Genomic DNA, 21,911 nt, shown 5'->3' on the forward strand with positions numbered 1-21,911 from the left:
CGGACATACATGATTTGATACAGGAAAAAAGAATGTTGAGTCCGCTTTTTGACAGATGTGCTGGCTGAAAATTTCCCATAAATTCATTTATTTAATAATTGAATTAACCGAATTTAAGAGCGCGTACCCTGTAGGACACATGCACTGAAGTTGATTTTACTGCTTTAATTAATTTTATAAGTGAATTAACCGTATTTATAAAGCCCTCTTTCACGCGTAAAGCCAATCTTAATGTGCTAAACGTAAAAGACTATCCACGAGCTGATAATAATTTTTATGCTATGCAGAGAAAAACACAAGTAAACAGTACATGGAAGATTGGTAAATCATGGAGTACAAGGAAGGGTTCGTTTGACTATGAAAAGTATTTCTGAAAGAAGAGGCAAGATCGAAGGAGTTCGGAGTTGTCGGAGCAGGATCGAAGCAGCTAGAACTTGTCAGAACCTCAAGTGGCTGGCTGTGCCCAGAACACGCGACAGCCGCCTGTCCGTTCGCAGGACACAATTTGCTCGGCGTCCCACGCCGCGATGCTCTCCCCTTGTTTCAGATGAAGTCCCTCTGGGCGGCTTTCAGGCAGGATGTACGAAGACATTGGACATTGAGGAGACCGGAGAAGAAAAATTTCCCAAAGGGCGTTAGGCCGTTGCCTCAAGATGCCTCCGCCATCTGCATAACGCACGGGTGTGATGACCGTTTGAAGACCTGTCATCACCGATCCAGGAATGTCTTGCACGTGCGGCCCGTCAGAACTCATCTTCGAGGACATTAGCGCCGTCTTCGCCAGTCGAATTATGCTCACTTGCCTGTCTAGAGACGAAATCAAAGCACCGATCCTTCTTCAGGATGAGGCTTCGCTTATCTTTGCAATAATATTCTAATTAGGTCTTTGTCAGACATACGCTTGGGTCTGTTTGAAAGTATGATATTCACAATACGGGCAAGTAAACAAAGTGATCGTTAAAGTAATTTGTGACTGTATATCACTGGGGTTTGTAATTTTTCTGTGGGGATTTTTGTTAGTTCTTTGCAGATACCTTCCCAGCACAAGATAGGATTTTGTAGAACCAGTCTTCTGGTTAAATCGCTCTTTAGGACTGTCACTTTCAACACAGGCTTGAAAGATAGTAAATTTTCCAAAATAATGTTTCGCATTGCACAAAACACCAGACGATGAGGCGGATCTCATTTCGAAGTGGCTAGCTTGCGGCACAGAACCAATACAATGAATAATTAACTTTACGAGGCGAACCAAGGACAAGCTGACAGAGTCTAGCTCCGGTACTTTGTTACCCCGAAGGTAAAAAGCTAGAATAGAATTGAAAGGCTAATTCAATTGCTAGTTATCAATTCAAGGGCGACCAATAGGATGCAATTAATTGCTCTGCCACCGTTCTGCATTGTGTGGAGGAAGCGCTTGGCTGTTTGTTCATAAGGATTGTTGACGAACCTGTGTGCGTGCGGGTGTGTGCGTGTATGTGCACCTGTGTGGATATGTGGCTGGGTGCATTGGTGTGTTAGCATGCGTGCCTGATTCGTGGGTGGATGCCTGATTAGCTTGACTACGTCATCCGATAAAGTGGGTTTTTCAAAGTTTTCTTTGGAACGGGTAAAACACTCAGCGCGTCATGAGAAGGGAGTGAATACCTCCATGGTTACTAAGCCAGGGTTATTGCGGGTGCGCCTTCGCAAACAATATCGTAAACCTAGGTTTGATTCATCCCTTTTTCCTGCAGCCAGGAAGAAAAAATATGGCTGTCATAGACTCCTACAAACACACTAGTTCAGACGAACAAATACGCGCGCGCACATAAATACACACACATCACGCCTACACGTCATTTCTCTTTATTTCTCTCTCCTCCCTCCCTCTGCCCACCTCACTGGAGCTGGCAAACCTACACGTAAGCCTGTCTTCACATGGGTACGTGCTGCCCACGTGACACGCTAATCTTGGCCCCGCTAATCAATCGATCTGGCCGGCTATAATATCATTGGCTCACGCCAAGCAGTACAGTCGCTCCTCTACGAGCATCCAGCGCCACCGTGTGGCCGTGCCCACGCTAGGTCCGGAAGTTGTCTCCACCATCATCAGCCGGCCCGCAAAAAAGAGTTGTCTTCTGGCTCACCAGTTTTCAAGCCATCTTTCGAAGACGAGACTGTGACCAATCGTAAGAGAGGGAAACTCCTCAGTGATGCTGTAGAGGAAGGTTGCAAGAAGAAGCAAAAGAACATCGAAACATTTTGCTCCGACCTTCTCTTTTATAGACTTTGTTGCTCAAGTCAGGCTGCGAGAAAAAGTTTGAGTCACCCAGACTCCATTCAGCCAACAGCCAATCGTTTTCTCGTTTGTCCGTGACGAAAAGACAAAGAGTAGGAGAAACAGAAGAAGGCCTGATCGCAAGACGGATAAAAGCGGTTAGTAACTTCTAGATTATCTCCATTCCTTACTTAATTATTTTAACTCACTGTAACTCTTGTGCATCTAAGCAGTTGATGTAATCCTTGATCAGAAGACGAATTTTTGCAAAAATAGACAGCAACATATGCAATTCACAGAATGATACTAAAACGAAACAGATGCATTTGTCTCAAAAAAAATATAAATATTTTCTTTGATTTACTTCAAAAAGTTTGTTCTATTTATCATAGCTCTTCTAGCAGCACTTTACACATTCAGATAAAGTGTTGTTTATATAAACTTCACAAGTTCAATGCTAAGCAGTGCAAAGACTTGTTTGGTTAAGTTTTATATTTATGAAATGTTTTCTGGAATTTCGTCCGCTCCCCAATAGTATGTATTTATATTTTGATAGTGATTTAATAGTGAACCTACATGCAGAAACATTTCTACCAACCCTGTTTACTTTCATTTAGAAGATGTTACACGATCATTAGCTTCTTCTAAAAAATTCTGCACTCTGTTTTACAAACAAAAATTAGGTTAATTAATCTCTGGAGATTTCCAAGTGTTTTTTTACACAACAAAAAGCCATTAACATTTCTATCATTTCTATGACTATAGCTTTGCAATTTTGTGTTTCCATCTTTATTTGAAACACGCCTTTTTCACTGACAAAAACAGGGAACTGGAACATTTTGAACAAGACAGGACTTATTCTGGAACTATCTTGAAGTTATCTTTAAGGAGTTTAAATTTAGTTTCCTGGCAGACTTGTAAAGAAAAGCATTTGCATTGATAAACTATTTACTGGAAAACTACTTCGTAGTTTAGTTTTTACATGAAAACGTTTACCCTGCATATTTTTTCTAGATTCCTGAGTTACTTGCCAGATTTACGTTAACTTTTCTTCATTCGTTCATGCTTCATCATTCTTTCTTTCCTTCTATTCTTCTATTCATTTTCTTTCTTCCCTCCTTGCCTGTATAAGTATTTCGTCCATAAACACATTTCTTTCTTTCTCGTTATCCTGCCCTTCCTAAAATTTTTCATTTCGTTCGCATTTTTTAGCGAGTGTCATTTGACTTCTCCTCCACCCGTCCTGTTTGTTGTTGTATTTTCTGTCTTTCTGTCAGTATGTTTGTCTGTCTGTCCCTTTCTCTTATTTGTCTCTATACAATATCATTTTGTCCTTTTTTTTCTTTTTTTCTTATGGTCTAACAATGACGTCCAATGGATTCATTAAGATTTTTTTCTGTTGCAGACTGCTACAGCATCTGTAAAACTCGTACAGTCCGGCAAACGAACTTCATAGCCAACTTGTAAAATACCGCTTCAGCTTCCATCTATCAATTACTGACAGACGCTCACTTAATTTCCCATCGGACGCTTTTTCAAGAGAACTAACAGTAGCAGGTCCTTAAAACAAAGCTAACCAGGCAACGTTTTCCTAATTCTTTTCTGATATTCTCTCAGTTGTAGTTTAAATTAAAAGGTATACGAAAACTGCAAGAAAAATACTTTATAAAAAAGAAAATTTAAAGGAAGCCAAGATATTCAAATTGCCCTCGACATGTCCTCCACATTCGGTCCCAGATGTCTGCGTATTTCGTCTGTGTTAACCCTCCTAGCGCTGCTCTTCCTCATCCTCGTCCTGGAATCCGAGGGTATGAGTCTCGAGAAAATCTGTGAGTCGCGGTGTTTCTACGGGAAAGGCGGGCAACTCTGTAACTGCAATGCTGCCCACTTCGCGGGCAAGCGCACGGCAGGTCAGCAGGTTGTGGCCAAGAGAGACTTTACGTCCAGCAGCAGGGAAGACGGTGAGCGCCCTGAAGATGCTGCCACCGACAGTAAAACCAGTGGCGACATCTCCCGGCCAAGACACAACGGCGACGGCAACACAGACCTGGATGCCAGCGACGACGGCAGCCTGGTGCTCGGAAGTTTCGTCGATGACGACCGACACCAACGGTCGACGGCCGTGCAGAAGCTAGCGTCCTTGCTTAAGGACGCCATCGACGAGAGGTAGGGGAGTCCTCGTTTGTGACATTGTGTGGTACAGATTATGACCAAGTCCAAACTCTACAGCCGTCAGGTCGAAGACTTTTACCAGATCTGATTTTTGTTGGCTATATTTCTTTCTTTTAGTACGAAAAGCGAGAAAAAAATGGAAAATTATGTTACACGTTATTCGGGGCAACACTACTTTCCAGGCGTACATTGCAAATTCGTTCAATTAAATGACAAAGGAGCATGCGTGTTTTATTTATGTTACATAAGAAGGTCCGTTGTGTAAGATTATACGCTCGACAACGTAACACGACTTTTCAACCAATCAGACGTTCGGGAAACCTTAACTCCCATGTCCCTTTGACACAAAAATATTACCATCATCGCGCAGGTCCATTAAACGATTTAATTAGCAACGGTAATGATTGCTTACAGAAGCCTCTGTTACAAATCAGCCGTAAGGTCGGAAAAGCTTTCTTGGAGCGAAAACGGTTTTAATTGCAAGAGTGCTATGAAGCGCAGAGAAAACGTTTGAGGTTTATTTTGATTTCCGGGAGTCAAAAACATTTTTAACAATGTTAAAAGGTTAAATCATTCATGGAGACATAAACCTAACCCAAGATAAATAAATTAATTAACCGCTAGAAGAATGAATGGGCTTACAATGTAGGTGAAAAGTTCATTCAGAATGTTTTTCTCATACAATTTTCGTTTTGGAAAAATATGTATTATTGATTACTCTATACCTTAATGTTAAAAATAAATATAAGCTTTTCAAGTAAAATTGTGGCTGCCATAATTTTCTTTCCTTTATGAATGTTAGGTTCCAAGAACTGGATACTTACAGATTTTTCAGTGTTTTATCCCTAGCAAACTTTGTCGTTCTTAGTGTTTTTAAACTTAATTTTGTTTTGTTTATTAACCTTTAATGTACATTGATTATTGTTGATATTTTTTAATTGGTTGCAATTCTTCCTTCAGTAGCGTAGCCTATCACTACAGACAGAGAAAGATAGACTGTTAGGAAACTGGAAGTGTGAGGGAATGGCTCGCTACCATTTGATGTAATGCTCGGGAAACGCTGGCACAGAAAAATTAGTTGTGTGAAGGGATAAGACCTTGCATTTGACCCCGCGCCAGTTCCAGGACCCCAGGATCTGGTTAACTCTGGCCAGTTTGTATCTCCTTTACATATTTTAAAAAACCCTGAATTTCAAATGGTATCCACATTACATTTTTTTTTCAAGTATATAAAATAGTACGAGCTTTCATACAGCCCACAACTGGAATCTTGGATATGTTCCTGGACTATATCGCGTTTGTTTTTATTTTTCGACAATTATTTTTCTATACTTCTTTCTTGTGTAAATGTTTTAGAGGCGTCGTTATGTCTTCAGTACTTTCAAAGACAGTTTTGCGTTCTCTTGGTATAAAATAATCACAACTATCCATACAATTGTTGGACAATCTCTGCATCACAGCTTTTTTCAGTACTGAACTAACATTAGGAGTTTCTAGCGTTTGCTCTTCAGCACACACCCGGGTCTTCAGTAGATATCTTACAAAAGGAGCGCTAGATAAAAATTCAGTCTGTTTTTACAGGCAGGTGCGCGCACACACACACACAAGCACACATCTTCCTCCAATGAGCTCATTAGCCTGAAGATTCACGTAAACAAGGGAGGCGCTGTCGAGCTTAGACTGAAGACCCGAATAGTTTATATTCTGCAACAAAACACGTCAGCCATTACGCTTGCAACAAAAAATAAGGCTAATATGAAACATATATATAATTACTTTCTCTTTTTTCCCGATAGTTTCCCCCTGGATATGTATGTCGTTTTATTACAATAATTATACCTTCCTATAACGAATTGTGACTGTCTTTATCTTTTGCTAAACTACAAATTATACAAATTAGTAGAAATGATAGACGAGAAAGATGTTTGTATACAAAAACTACTCGCTGAGCATTTTTTCAGCTTTTAATTCCATCAACTCATTGTCTGTGAAAACTTGATTCAGTATTGAATAATTACTCAATGTTATTTTTCCAGTTGGTTGAGTTTTAAATATATTCTCTTTTCAAAAAATTGTTTCATGAGAAAATCTTACGGGATATGTCCTCATTACACACAAAAAATAGTATTTTCCCCTGGCCCTTTCTTGGGGCACACTTGTCTAGACAAGCCATTTCCTTGCCAAAAACTTGGCGTCGAATCTACTTCCCTGTGGTCCTGCCTCCCTTCCTTCATCCTTGTCACCATCATTATTCTTCAGACCATCCTTTCTTAGAGAAAGTCAGATCTTACCGCGTTTAAGTTACGAAATAGTATATCCATTATATTATCTTTAACCCGTTAATTCTCGTTCATGCGAGGGTCCGCGCGTGCGTGCGTGCGTTGGAGAACATATTTTTGTAAGTGAGTGGAGGTAACCATGTTCAACAGTGATAGACTATGATGAACAAGGTTGTCAGGACTGATCAAGTAATCATGTCTCTGTGGTTCGATGTTTGTCTTCCTTGGGGTTTCTTCTGCTTTTGTCATCTGATTCGTGACATTGAGTGCAAACAAGTGCAAACGCCTACTGTTGGAAGGTCTAAGGTTTTAGATATAAAAAAAAACTGTGTTTAAAGCAAAAAAAAATATAGTATCTTTGATTTAAATACCTTACCATCGTCAGAAACATTGTTGAGTTTTAACTTCTGCCATCTTTTCGATGTCTGTCCAAGCCCTCGGATACGCTCAGGTATTCCACGTATTTACCTGCATCCCAACCTGTTTCTTCTCGTAATTATAATGAAACGAATAGGTACAGAAGGGGTAGGGGGTTCCCGTCGCTGGCCTTGAACCTACAGCATTCTGTTTCTGAGGTCAAGTGTACTAAAAATATGAATGTGTTTGTTCGCTTGACTGTCTGATATTTCTTGATTGTGATGAATGCCGAATCCGGGTATGGTTTACATGGTGTGCCACTCATTCCGAGCCACCTTCCATTTACAGATGAGAGATTTTCTACGCAATTGACGTGCGGTGCAGACTGTAATGGGCTTTGACAAGCACATTCATTATGTTTCCCTCCCAATATGTTTTTCTGCTGCTGAAGTTTGTCGCCTGCCTTGATGCAGGTGCACCTTGACGCTCACCTCCCCCGACATAATAGCTTTGATCAAAAGAGTCCATCATGCGTGTCCAAGCGGATGTCGCAGCAAAACAAACAAGTGTCAGTTATTCACGGGTAGTTTTTAGTTATGTTACGTTGTCTTTGAGCTTAAACCAGAATGGAGTAGGGTGTGTGTGGGGGGGGGAGGATTTGGCAGTAAAAGATTAATTCGTGCTGTTTATGGTCATGGCTGTTAGCACGAACTTGTATTACTGGACTGCTGGCAGACGATTTTTTTTCCAGTTAACTACTTAAACGAGGCAAGATACTACAAAGCTTCCGGTTTATTCCCATTCATTGTTTAGGCTCGCCAAGACTATCAGCGGATCACTTCGCAAGAGACTAAGCGTTGGTCTCGACAGACAGACATCAGTCTACCTGTCCGTGCTATTAGTGACCGTCAGAACCTTGTCCTACCTGTAAAATTTAAATTTGGCCCTGGTATAATTTATATCATTTTATCTTTTCTCTCCTCCTCACCCATATACTCTATTCTTAATCTCTCGTTTTCTTTTCTTGTTCATTCACCCCTTTGTTTCTCTGTCTACCTGTCTGTCACTACCTCTGGTTCTCAATGTATTCTCTCACTCTTTCTGTCTTTCTCATTCTCTCCCTCTCTCTCTCTTTGTACACGCTTCGCATCCATACACAAATATTTATCGCCAGGTAGTTTACAGTTCCTATAATCCCAACGGAAAGCGGTGTGCGAAATATGGAGTCTCACGTCTGCTTTATCTACAATAGACTTTACTCCAACATCAGTGTTTATCGTTTAATCTTTACTAGTCGTGTTCCTCCGCCCATGTATTCTTTCGTAGTTTCAGGCTCGAAAGAGTTTTTCTCCCTCTCATGCTTTCCAGATCATGGCAGCAGTTAAACCTGATTTCGCAATTAATAAAATGAAAGAATCAACTGCTTAGTCTTTATAGCCGCTTTCTCTCCGAACATTTAGCGTGTTCAAAGCATTCTAAAATTAAGACAGCAGTGCACCATCTGGATGTCATGTTTGATTTGTTGGACATCAAATACTGCTGCAGAATGAGGTACTTCCGAATAGTTATAATATCCTTAAAAAGATCCTTCGTTAAAATATCCTTAGAACACGTAATCAAGCTCTCTTAATTGATAATTTCCAGAACCCACCTTCTGCGGCACATGAGAGGTTGGTATCAAAGCATTCTAGTCTGGCTGTTCTCACACTTTGTGTCGTGACTTCGTGCAGTTTGCATCCATTATTTTCTTCCTGTGTTTCTTTGAGAGTCTAATCTAGTCATAACTGCTCTTGGAATGTTTCTATTGACCGCTGTATACACTGATTCCATAAGTGTATGTCTTTAATTTGGATTTGGACTTCTTTTGCTAGTGCTTCAATTTCAGAAAATTTCGTTGAAAACATTGCTATCACAAAACTTTTTAAAAATAAGACAATGAGTCATCTTAAAAATGAAAGTACAGAGGACATCAAAAGTCATATTTTCATAGATATTTATCTATAGAATATTTCATTTTGTTCTGTTCCTTTTTCGTCTTTCTGTTTTCTTCCTTCATCCTCCCCTTTTCTTTCTTTACTTCCTTTGCTTTTTTTTTTTCTTTCATACTAGTTGTTACTTTCATCTTCGTTCTCCTTTTTTCATCATTCGTCCCTCGCTTACTGTACATTTCTTCACAGATGCATCGGGATGACAAAGCATGCGCTCTCGCTTTCTATACTCCTGACTTTTTCATCGGATGGCAGTTTGACTGCTTGGTCGGTCGGATGGCTGGCTGGCCAACAAACTAGATAGATGGACTGTTCGCCGTGAGCTAAGTGATGTCTTCACATTTGATATAAGGGAGGAGAGAGAGAGAGTAGTCTGTGATGCTGACGTGTCTATTGATCCAATCATGAGTCACCACAAAGTGAGGACGCAAACAAATAAATCGTTGTCTTCATAACTGACTTTATTATTATTTATAGAGTAGATTGCTAGTCGTACATTACAATAATTTATACCTATGTACATCCGAAAGCAAAATCCATATGATGAAGATTTTACCTCACCTTAACCAGTTACACTCTTGTCCCTCCACTCTCAGAATGGCTGGGTCATCTCTGACTTCTTACGTCTTGTTTGCTCTAACGAAAACCTCAACTTCTCCTTCATTTTAATGTTTTTTTTCTGGTAAAATGTAGAATTTTTTACCCTTCTATCTTTTTCAAAAGGTTAATCGTATTCTTCTTGACTAAGGCGAGTACATCTCGATTGTTTCTTAACATGGTCATTGATGACAAGTTGATGACAGTTGAAGAGACTCCACGACAAGCAAGATAGTAACGGGACTTGAACTACTACTCAAAACAGGGTTTTTCTCACGTAGGTACGCAGTAATTGGCCCACTCTATTAAAAGATATTACTAATAGCTAATAACGAAAAGTATCGCAAAGAACTAAAAATGCAATTTTACATATAACATAATGACAAGCGTCGTAAGCCTGAAAAAGCTCTGATCACACAGTGATGCAGGGACTAGTTGCTCAGTGTTTCTAAAACTTAAATTTGTTGTAAAGAAACTACTTTAGAAACTTTTTTAATCGCTCCTATGCTGTTTAAAGGCAAACCAAAATCTGGCTGAAATAATTTTGTCCTATTAAAACAACTTTAAATTAAATTTTACAATTTTCTCAATTGCTATGTGCACTGTTTTTATATAAGTGATTGTATAAATAGATTTAATGACTAATAGTGTTTAAAATTAGAAGTGTGTTGTGCAATTAGCCTCCAGTGGCTCTCGGCTAACTCTCGTCGCACAGTGCGCACAGCTCACGGACGGGTGAGCCTCGCTGTCGCACAGCCTCGCAGCCCACGTGACCTCGTAAGTCAAACGTGCCAAAAGGCTGCGAGCTCTAGTTCCGGGCCGGGGCAGCTTCATTACAGTGATGAACGCGTGCTAAGCGCGGTACGTGCAGATCACACAGACGCTTGTTTGCATGAATGTTTTATGCTCTGCTGCCCCCGTCATGCATCTCTCTTGCGAGCATCCGAGATGATGAAGAGGGTTTTTTTTTCTTTAAGGGTCAGTGCACTCGAGTGCACTAGAGTCAGTGCTTGTAAGTGCATACACGGTTCTCTGTTCCCAGCTATTGTGGTATTGTTGTAACAATACAAGATGGGAAAAAATTGAGATCACTATACACAGGTGATTGTCGAAATGTTAATTGATTTTTACTCCTGTGATTAATAACTTAGTTAATAACCATGTAATATTGTGTTGTCTGATTTGTAATCTGCGTGCTGTTAAATTTTCTTGTTCTTAAATACATACAGTGTATAAATACATAAAATCCATAGAAAATCCAGAAAGATGAATACACTAACATGTGCAAATACTTTATGCGAAACAAAGAAGGTTCTCAGCATGACAAATACCAAAAGGATCGTGACGTCATCAGACGCCATTTTGCTAGACTGTAAAATGTATTTAGAAGCATGTCAATCATAAAACATTAAGGTAAGGATTTTCCATGGTGGTAGAAGATTTTTATCTAGGGTTTCAATTGGCTTCACTAAAGAACGGTTATAGTTATACTCAAGTTCCCGCCAGCAACCAAGATGGCGTCTCGTGCATGGTGTCTTGGCTACCCTGTTCTCCATGGTCTCTGTAAGCTTACTTTACACGAAATGGAAGCCCTCTATGAGAGAAGCCTATTTTTTGGTTGTTTGTCTTTGCAGCCTTTAAAGCGCTGCTCCTCTGGGAATAACAGCCGGCATGAAAACAATTCAACTTCATTTACATTCTTTTCTCGCGTTGGCTGCTGGGAAATGCCTGTTTTGCCTTGAGAGTTATTTGGACTTCATCAACATAAACCAAAGAAGAGAAATCTAAGTGAGCTTATAAAATAAACCTAGGTTACAACAAATTTGGGGACCGTGGGATTAGCTTCCTTTCTTGCTGTTTTCCCATCCCTCTGTGTGTGTGGTGTTGGGGGGTGTTGGGGGAGAGAAAGATGAAAAATGATCTGATGTGCTGTTTAGGCGTGCACTGAAAATTCCTTTCTTATTCTATACTTATGCGATATATATATATACACACATATGAAAAGATATTGCCACCCCTATACTGATATGTTTGGTAAATTATTCATTAACTCCAGAAAGTACAGAACTCCGCTGTACGTCTAATGCTTAGAGTTAGGAAACGGGACCATGTCACCCACAGGTTTCACAGCAGTGTATTTATCTAGATGTCATTTTTAATTGTTTAATTTTTTTTTTTAATTTTCTTTAATTTTCTGCTCTTTGTTTTAGTGTATTTAGTCTGCAAGGTTATGTAGCAGTAGAATCCTTTACTAAAATTTAAAAGTACACGTCTTCTTCTTCTCAACGTCCTTCAAAGATCCCTAAAGGACTCCATCTGACTAAATTAATGAAAGGGCAAGCGAAGAAGTATATTTCTAGACTTCGTGTCCTGGGTTGACTGTTGCTTTACACAACATCAGCGATATTCACGTTCGGAAACGGAGTCAACCCGATCACATGATGGGATCAAAGGCAAGCTGAGTCTGTTTGTCTTCTGTCTGCATATTCTATTATTGGGTGGTTAGAATGGCCTACGCCCACCTGCATGCTATCCAGCACTCAAGTAATCAAATATATTGAAACACACGCGCGCGAACTGACTCACTCGTACAAGTAGCAACACAAATTAATTAATGGACGATAAAAATCGTCCCTAGCCCTGAAAAAAATGCCAGGCCTTCTGTAAAGGAAGTTTTGTCGAAGAAGAAAACTATTACTAGCCTTAGAGGATTAGTGGAGTGCAAAATGTTCTGATGACTGGGAAAATCTTAGTTGAGGACACTATTTTACAAGATTGGGTGAAATCACACCTTCCTCTCTCAAGATACACGCTTACAAACATCATTCACAGAAAGAGGTGAAAATCGTGATTTTGTGTTTGTACACAGATACTCCAGTATACAGATACTCCCGGATTCGCTTAGTCCCAGCTCTCTCATTGTCCGAGTCCTTGACAGGGTAAACGTATACATGTACAATCCTGAAACTGTGTTGGTTGACCTCTTTCTGTGCATAGTGGGTTTTTTTTTCAAGCGGGTATCTCGAGAACGGAAGAGGGGTATTCACCCATATTTCTAGAAAAAAGTGTCTTTACACAGTCGTTAGACAAAGCTTGTACTCTGCATCTTTAAATTGTGTCTTGCAAGAATAGTACAAGAAAAACGAAGGTAAGAAGGTAAGATTAAAGGTGGATAATACCCAAAGACAGACAGATGGCGAAAGCTGGTAGTTAGATCGTAGTGTGTTCTAACAGTTTACAACTGTTGGATGATGATAATGATGATGATGGATTCCTCCTCCTCCTTCTCTTCCTCTTCTTTCTCCTTCTTCTTCATCATCATCATCATCATCATCATCTTAAGGCAAAGAAGTTTAAAGCTATACCAAAGGAGGATCATAAGTGGCATTCTCAGTCGAATTTAGGCCAGGGTGTCTAGCCGTACTGTTAGTCTGTTATTAAAAATAATAATCTTTACGAGTCCTTATCCATTTCTTCTGCCAAAGTACAAGGGAGTTAGCTCTGCCGTCTGTAACAAAACCAGTCGGAGATAGTAAGTCAAATTTTCAACCGAAGACTTGTATTGACAGACAGAATTTAGGTCCGGCAAATGTTCGGACTTTTTGTCTGAAAAGTATTATTTTTAAGAGGATTAGCTATATAAGTTGTCGTCCGTTTTTCTGTGAATACTCAAATAAGGGCTTCCTCAAACCCATCAGACATCAAGGAGGCAAGCTGCATCCCCCTTATCCTAATCTCCCATTATAAAGATGGGTGCTCGTGTTTTAATCAACCTAAAACGCAGCAAGTAGAGAAAAAGGTGGGAAGAGAGAGACAGCAAGATTCACCAACAGTTGTAGTGGTCACGTTTGGTTATCGACCATTTCCCTTCTTTTGTCATCATTTGCATGGGCGTGGATTAAGTGTGCAGGAGTGTGTAAACAGCCACTGGTTAATCAGTGCAACATTGACCTAAAAGGTCGAATTTACATTGGATCGAAGCTTGTCCGTTTTGTGTGGCGGAGGGACGTAAGGCGATGAACATGAGGTTAAGAGAAACAAAACAACTCTGTTTGAAAATTATTTTTGTAATGACCACAAAAACAGTCATTTTATAAGTTAGGTGATCCTGAAATTGTTTTCATTATATGTCCATCTGCGCGAATGAGATAGGAAAACTGTCAGCAAAATGTATTAACAATTAATAAAAATAACAATTAATACCCGGTCGAACTAATTGGGCAAAAAAACAAAAAAAAAAAAAAACTTAAACACATCGTAAAGTTAAAGATCGAAAGACATTATACAAGTTTGTGACAGAATTTGTGTTTCTTGCATAAGAACATTCGATAACGAAGACATTTTTCCCCATTTGTTTACCATGATACCCAGGTAGCAAAAGAAGACTAGCAAATGGACCACTGATTCTTCTTCAACCTGTGATATTGTAGCCTGAATATTAATATGTGAATAAACTGTTTACTAGTAATTGAGAATGAGTTTTACCTGACTGAAATCCTACTCTTGGTATCCTTATGGTAGTTTTTGATGTTGTTCGATCGCATTCGATTAACCAACCAAAGAAAAGCGTATTATGAAATAATCTAATTTCTACCTGAATGTGTTACTTTTATGATGAAATGTCTGCTTGAGCTCCCCTTGAAGTAAATGAAAGCATGTGGGGGAAGTAGCTTATTGTTCTTTTTGATCTTTGGGTGATTTCATTCCGTTCAAGGTAATGACCATATATGAAGATTAGGAACTTGATTAGGTGAAGGTTTTGCATGGCAACAAAAGCCCTAATATTTTTCCTTTTCTTTATAACTTCCCGGATTTTTCACTTTCTGCGACAATATCACGAAGCTGTCATTTTCTTTAGTGTTCTAGATTGACGGAATATTAATTTACCGATAAAAGAATCTCTGTTGTTCTCCCTTTGTACATAATTATTGTGGACTAGCTCATTAGCTGCCTTCTCGCCAACACTTGACGCACCTGCAAAATTGCCGTGATATAGCCTTAGTTGCTGGCAGGGCGTTAAAAACAAACAAACAAACAAGCACCTGCAAAAGTGCGAGTGATCTTACAAAGACGGTCTGTCCTCCTTTTCCTCAGAAATCAGAGTTTGTGTACGGCAATGAAATCATCAGAATCTACTATGCTGTCACGTGAAACAAAAGACATCTATAATTTGATAAATTTTGTAGTTCTCCTTTCTTTCCTTCGTCTATTTTTTTTTTTTCGTCTTCATTCATTTATTCTCGCCAACCCCACAATATGCAGCTATCTAAAAATGGAGAAAGTGACCGTTAACTCATTTTTGATTACTGATCCTGCACAACTGGGTCAGGTTACATTAACTTTCATATCTCCGTTTTTCGCTCACAAAAGTGTTTTTCAAGTCCACTATCATCAGCGTTTTACCTGCAGAATGTTCTCTGTGGGAAAAAATACCCGACGTGATGTGACAGATAAAAGGTTGCTAAGGGAAGCTTGCGTTGCGCCTAATGGTTGCTTCAAAGGTGAGCAGCATTATTTAATTAATCTGATCGCGAGATATTTCGGGACACTACCACCTGCACAACAGTCCCCCATCAGAGGAGGACGACACAGGAAGCATCACAAGAGCGTCAGATGCAGACCATGTCAACCCCGCCAGCCGCACAAACTGAAAATGCTTTTTTGTTTGACTTTGACTAGACAGGTTTCCTGAATATGATGACAAACTGGTGGCTATGTCTCGTTTGATCCACACCGAAAAATCCGCGTTTCTATTTCTGTTTAAGCGTAGAACTGATAACATAGGGTGACCATAACCTGTGAGTGTAGTGGTGGGCAGTATAATACTTTGTCTTTTTGTGAAGCCTTAGACCAATGTCAATAATTAATATAGATTTTTACAAAAAAAATGTTACTGTAATTGCTTAGCATATAAAGATGCTATAAGCCACTGCATTATCCCTTTTGGATTATTGTGATCGGTCGCATTGATTTTCGACTCTTACAAGAAAGAAATAGAAATTGTAAGTGTTCTGTGGTATCATTTTCTGCAGAAGATTACCAAAATTGTTTCACCGAAGCATCAGAGCAAAACAATGTACGCAAGCAAATGGATTTGTATCGCATGAAGGATGATGACTAGTTGAACTTGTGTCGAAACATTATAGAGGTGGATTTGACTGATTCTCTTCATATGCATGGTTTGTGAACTCATTATGATTTTTTAAGAGGCATTCCGCAGACCACCTATGAGCAGCTAAAAATGATTTGCACTCATGGAAGTTGTTCTATGGCTGGAACAGTGGTGCAGACAAGAATATTTGCAGCCTTAATTAATTTTTTTTTAAATTATCATTATTTATAAAGTGCCATGCACGAGCTTGCCCATCGGCTGGTCGTTGGTTGGTTTATTTAGTAAGAAAGTGCTTCCACCTTGAGGTGATTTCACACTCTGGTGGAAGAGGGAGGGGGTTTCCTAACCGGAATACCCGGAGAAAACCCCCAATGCCCATGCAGCCCTGCGGACAGGTGTCACATGGTGAATGTCCCGAGACGAGATCTGAACCCTGAGTGCAGTAGTGACAGATCTGCCCATCGGCCTGAAATATGATATTATATAAGTGGACTTTATTATTATTGGGTTTTTCTTAAAAACTCGAGGCATTTCTCTTTGCAATTTAACTCTTGCTGTCTCTTTTGGATATTCCTTATTTAATATATCTAAACCTTCCTGTCGTCCTTTCATTCATCCAATCAACCCCCAAACAATTAATTCTCTTCAGATTAATTTTTAAAATGCTTGAAGAACCAAAACTTAAATTGGCTCACTCAAAAAGGGAGCTCAACATTTGGTGGTAAAGTGGAAACAATAGCTGACTTCAGTTTCAGAATGAATTCAAGCGTGCATTCAACATGAATGTATTTTCAATGTAAGCCTCTTTCTTGCCGCAGAGCATGCCTGCTATGGGTGTCTTTATATTGTACACCAGGGCAGCCACAGTCGTATGCTTAGTTTCTGTAAGTCCTGCAAGTCATTCATGCTTGTTACGAAATCGGCAATATTGCTCTTTTGAGGCCACCACCACCAACACTCATATATATCACATTTATGCTAAAACAACATCAAATATAATTAAGATAAAGGTCGTCCTTCACAGCTGGATATATAGAGGCATATTGTAACTTTGAAATGTGTTCCCTCTCCAAGTTATTGGTGCTTGAAACGTACATCTGTAGTTTAGAATTCTAGTATAGCATTTAACATATGCGATAATTGCATGCCTATGATTCCCTATAGATAAATAAAAATTATACCATTTCTGTCTCTTCATATCTTCTTCAGTATTTTGATTCTTATTAGTTTTGGTTTGAAATAGGTATTTAGCAGAAGACTTTCTCCTCCCCTTTCCCTTTGTGTGTGTTGTAAGAGCACATAGTGCACATTTTTGGTCTAGGTATACGTACATTTGATCTCACAATGAAGTTCCTAAAATTACTTTCATTATCCTAGCTGTCATAAAAATTGCTTTAGTTATTTAAGTCTCTGATATTATATGCTGGTAAGAGATTATTGTAATTTTGTATATTAAGTCTATGCATGCATATCAAAATGCTGTCGTGATTTTATCAAAAACGTATTTTAACACGTAATCATTGCCATATACATAATTCACAAGAACATTAATTCTGCATTTTGATTGAATTTATTTTCCAACATCAACATCAATGTTATCATCATGATCATTGTAAACATCATCTTCAACATAATAAATAACAGCAGTACAGATTACCAACTCTCAAAATGCGATCATACATGTGGCTTTGATTTTTTTTTTAAATAACTTTTCAGACTGGTTTTTCTTTTTTAATATTTGTACAGGTTGGTGGACAGCATGCCCACAAGAAAGTTTAGTCGGTGGCAAAGTGATATCCCTTACGATGAAGATGGTGCTCTGTATTAACGATGACGGACGTCACTGCTCAAGGAGACAGAAGACCATATATAAATTGAAACTGTTCGATTTTCTCAGTCGTCTGTCACATTAGTGCTTAAACTGATGAAAAATTTAAAAAAATTAAAACAAGATGGGTTAAGTCAGTGAGTTGTTTGCGATGATCAATTTAATCGTGTTTCTGGGCTATTGGCTTACTGTTGTTGCATCAAACATGTCTGAAACAGCTAAACTGGTTTACGTTGTTTTTCCCCAAATGATACAAATCAGCTACAGTGCAGGATCCATTCATCACATAATATTTTTTATGTTACTTTGTACCGGATCAACTCAAATGATGACCAAAACTGATCTTCAAACAAGCATGCAGATGCACATATATATGTAAACTTTAAAAACATTTTAGAGTCGGGGGAAAAAACACATTTAGAGACGAAGATACAGATAGCTAAATAACAGGAAGAGAAAAAGAAACATTCATGTACACAGAAAATCATGAATATGTCACATGCAAAGTGTTTTCACAAATTTATAGTTCATTTTATTTTAACATATTTGAACTGTAAACAATCTGCAGTGTAACAAAATGGGCTTCTGCAGTCATCTGAGTGCTTCCTAAAAAAGACTAGAAAATGAGTTGCCTATGATATGGTGAGCTCCATACATTCCTGGAGAGAATAAATAACTATTTCTTTGCTCTACACGATCAGCACATTAATTACCATGCACACATAACCATAGACATGGAGGCAATCAGTGTAACTGTGCTTGAATTCTTTTTTCTAGATCCTAAACTTAAAAACTGTAAAAAATGTTTTCAGAACAAGAAAATCTTTTTGTGTAAATAATGGCTACTTTCAGTTTTACGTAAGTTTTTACCAATCCTAATGAGTTCTACAAGTACTTAACAGCAAGCAGCTATATTTCCATTACATAACTGCTAAGCTATCATTAATCTTCATTTGCTTATTCACTATGTCAGCTGAATGACTTAAAGAAAACACCCAAAAGCTTCACAAAACAAGCAATGGTTTTTGTGTGGCAGGGAAAAGTGTAGCTAAAACTACCATCACCTTGTAGCTCCTATCATGTTGAACATTCACTATATTTTTTTTTCTCTTCTGTTTTAGATACTTTTAAAACATTATTTCAAACATTAGATATTTCTTGATGCTGTCAGGGACCCCTTGGATGTCTTCAAGATCTCGTGTTTGTCTACCCAATGAAATCACATATCTCCAAATGGAAAGCCGACAGAAAGAACGAAGCGAACGTGGGTGTTCTGAAAAAAAGATGAACAATTCTGAATATTTACATAAATAATGAGAAAATGTTACACATATATACCCATTAAATAAAAATTTACACAAACATGTGTAACACATGTAATTAATTATATTCACAAATGCATACAATAATAATGCTGATTTATATGGTACATTTCACCACTGTCCAGTAGAGTCAAAGCGATTTACAAATATTTTTGGAATATAAAATACTTAAAGCACAAATTCAAACAGATACAAATGGGTATAATACACACACTGTAAAAGACCAAAACAGAAAGCAAACATCTCAAAACTTATCAACAGACATAAAAGAGGGAAAAATCTGCTCATGAAGCATCCCAGGCATTCGGTACAGGAAATGACTGGTAGACTGCAAGCGGGAAAAGATGGAATTTAAGAAGAAATCTTTTACTTCAGATCTCAGATTAGAGGCAGCGCATGGAACCTGGCAGAAAATAGTTTCTTGACACGAGTGAAACTCTGTAGCTTACCTCGTATTATTTTAAAGAACATCATCAGATCCCTTGTCTGATCTGCCATCACATCTCCAGAAGTGGTTTCCCAAGGATAAAGTTGTCTGGCATCTCTGATCCATGGATTAAGTCCAAACTCAAACATCAGTTCCAAAAAATTAACATTACACTTGTGTTTCACAGCCAAATGGTAGAGGGAGCTAATCCCAGTAAAATGGGTGTGCAGCTCTTGTTGCTGAAGCGGTCTGTTTGATGCTGCCAACATAACTTTAAGACAGTCATAGTGATGATAAACCAATGCCATCTGTAGAGGGTCCACTGTAAACATGGGACCTCCAAGTGACCTTCTATGCAAGATGATCGCAGCATTATACTTGATTAGAAGCTGATTTTTAAAAAAAAGTTAACCATAAGAATATTTCCATTTAAAACATTAATCACAAAACAGATTGATATATACTATTTTATACATATGCAAAAGAGAGCTAAAAGGATGGTATTCTAAATACAAAAGGATATATACCTCTTCCAAAAACTGCATGCATGAAAACATGACTTTAAAAATTAATTTATGTGCTAAAGTATTGTCATTTAAAGAAAATACTGGGCTTCATCTCAGACATAACAATTGTTGTTGCCTATTTCTACATTTTCCTTCCAGTCTCTGAAACTAATGAAAGCTGCAGCAACAAGAACACATACTAGTTCTGATACATGATTTTTGTTGTTGTTCCCACTGTTAAAAATACATACCTTCACCATTTCAAGATTCGCCATTCATTGCAGCTATGCACAGTGGACTGCTGCAATTGGCTGAATTACCATTGGGATTGGCACCTGCTTGTAGGAGTAGTTCTGCACACTCATAGTGGCCATTCTTAACAGCCACTTGCAATGGACTTTGACCTTTCACATCTGACATGTCAACAGTGGCACCATGCTGCAACAGTAGCTTCACACAACTGAGATGACCTTCTGCACAACAATGTTTAAAAAAACTGATATTATTTTCCTGTCTCTCCTTCCCTCCCTAATATCTCTCCCCCACACAGTCTCTCTCAAACACACATACAAAAATATGCATGACATGCACACAGAATCACTCATAAACATACATCTTGAACTTTCGCTTGTTTCATTTATATATAGTATTTACTATCAATTTAAATAATATTTGTTGTTTCTTGATGAACGACAATAACACTAGCCCAAAGTTATCCTGTTTCTTACCTTAACCCTACCTCTCCCATAGCCCAACCCCTAATTCTAACCCTTTTCCGCTTTGTAAAAAGTGTCATAAGGCTTGGACCCTCCTTAAATAAAGTTGTGTCTCTCAGCTTTAATGATTAGACCTTTTCATTCCACCTATACTTAACAGATTACTGTATAATGCACAATTGCTACATAGTGGCTCAACAGCCGATCAAAACTTAATCGAGTTTACCGCCGAAACTATGCTCCTATCAATGCCAAGCATGCTTTGCTCTATTTCCTTTTTTCACTGTAAAATTTAGGTAACGACTAACAAGACCCACCAGTTGCTGCAAGACGCAGTGCTGTGCAGCCCCAGTGGTTTCTTTTGTCGATTACTTCCCTTTGAAGTTCCAAACTCAATATTTCTTTAACAAGAATTTCATTGCCTTCGAATGCTGCTATCTGTAAATCAGAATCGCCACTGTCGTTATTCTGGCAGTCTCTGAACTGGGCAGCTAACGCTAAACTGATTGCCGCTGGCGTTGACGGTGTCATAATGTTGGTGCATCAGTCCTCAGACATCAAGTGAGCGAGAGTTAACGTACTTGTTCGTGGTAACCGTTTTGTGGATTTCAGTTTACGACCGCGCGAAGAAACGTTCGATTCAAATGTATGCATATTGAATACAGATATGCTAGGAGTAATATGAAGTTGATCGTTCACTATAAAGGTTAACCTTTTGCACTGTTGTGAATACGAGAGCTGTTGCGCACACACACATATTTGCCATAGGTAAAGCGGTCAGCATAAACAACCACCCACTAGGTTATTTTGAGATATATTGCTCTTTTTTGAAGTCATAGATGAAGATGAATGCCTTTTTGTGTGATTTTACTTAACATAGCCCACATATCCTGCGAATAACAAACTGTCGATCACACACATATTAACGCGCACAGCACTAAGCTTTTTTTTTTTTTTTAAAAAAAAAAAGCAGCAGAGAATTGTCGTGGACGGGATATTAGTTCGTGGAGAAGTCGTGTCAAGACGATCAGTCCATCCACGATTTAGTTACGATCATAAACTTGTACTATGCACGTCTGTGGTTATATCAAAGACACTGTAATATACAGCCTTTGGTTATATGTAGTCTTTGAAGCAGCGGATCATCAATATGAAGTGAAAAAGCAGACGAAGCGATATAGCTTTCATAACCTCATCATACGCACCACAGACCACTACCACTCTCTGGGCATGCCCTTGGCCAGAAATGCTTGGTGGTCGGTTACCATGATCCACCCAGAATTTATGAGTTCAGGTGTGTTTACGCACATGCATATGTTGGGCCCCAATTCCATACTACTATATTAATAT

At 38.7% G+C, this 21,911-nt stretch overlaps 2 protein-coding genes and 1 long non-coding RNA gene across 3 annotated transcripts; 1 reads left to right on the forward strand and 2 right to left on the reverse strand.

Moving 5' to 3' along the window:
- Positions 1 to 1,928: 1,928 nt before the first annotated feature.
- On the forward strand, positions 1,929 to 17,711 carry LOC112556477. The gene is made up of 3 exons (XM_025225516.1): positions 1,929 to 2,415; positions 3,663 to 4,423; positions 17,509 to 17,711. Exons 2-3 carry the CDS (start codon positions 3,972 to 3,974, stop codon positions 17,588 to 17,590), a joined length of 534 nt encoding a protein of 177 aa, XP_025081301.1. The 5' UTR covers positions 1,929 to 2,415; positions 3,663 to 3,971; the 3' UTR covers positions 17,591 to 17,711.
- On the reverse strand, positions 17,314 to 20,101 carry LOC112556479. Its single transcript, XR_003097739.1, has 2 exons — positions 19,362 to 20,101; positions 17,314 to 18,863 (listed from the first exon to the last, which is right to left on the reverse strand). It is a non-coding gene; the product is annotated as an uncharacterized LOC112556479 (long non-coding RNA).
- Positions 20,102 to 20,106: 5 nt separating this feature from the next.
- Positions 20,107 to 21,092, reverse strand: LOC112557847 (ankyrin repeat and SOCS box protein 12-like). Its single transcript, XM_025227926.1, has 2 exons — positions 20,879 to 21,092; positions 20,107 to 20,318 (listed from the first exon to the last, which is right to left on the reverse strand). The coding sequence occupies exons 1-2, from the start codon at positions 21,090 to 21,092 to the stop codon at positions 20,107 to 20,109; spliced, it is 426 nt and encodes a 141-aa protein (XP_025083711.1).
- Positions 21,093 to 21,911: the final 819 nt, after the last annotated feature.

This window comes from Pomacea canaliculata, linkage group LG2 (genome assembly GCF_003073045.1).
Source record: "Pomacea canaliculata isolate SZHN2017 linkage group LG2, ASM307304v1, whole genome shotgun sequence".
In the NCBI taxonomy this organism is placed as follows: domain Eukaryota; kingdom Metazoa; phylum Mollusca; class Gastropoda; order Architaenioglossa; family Ampullariidae; genus Pomacea; species Pomacea canaliculata.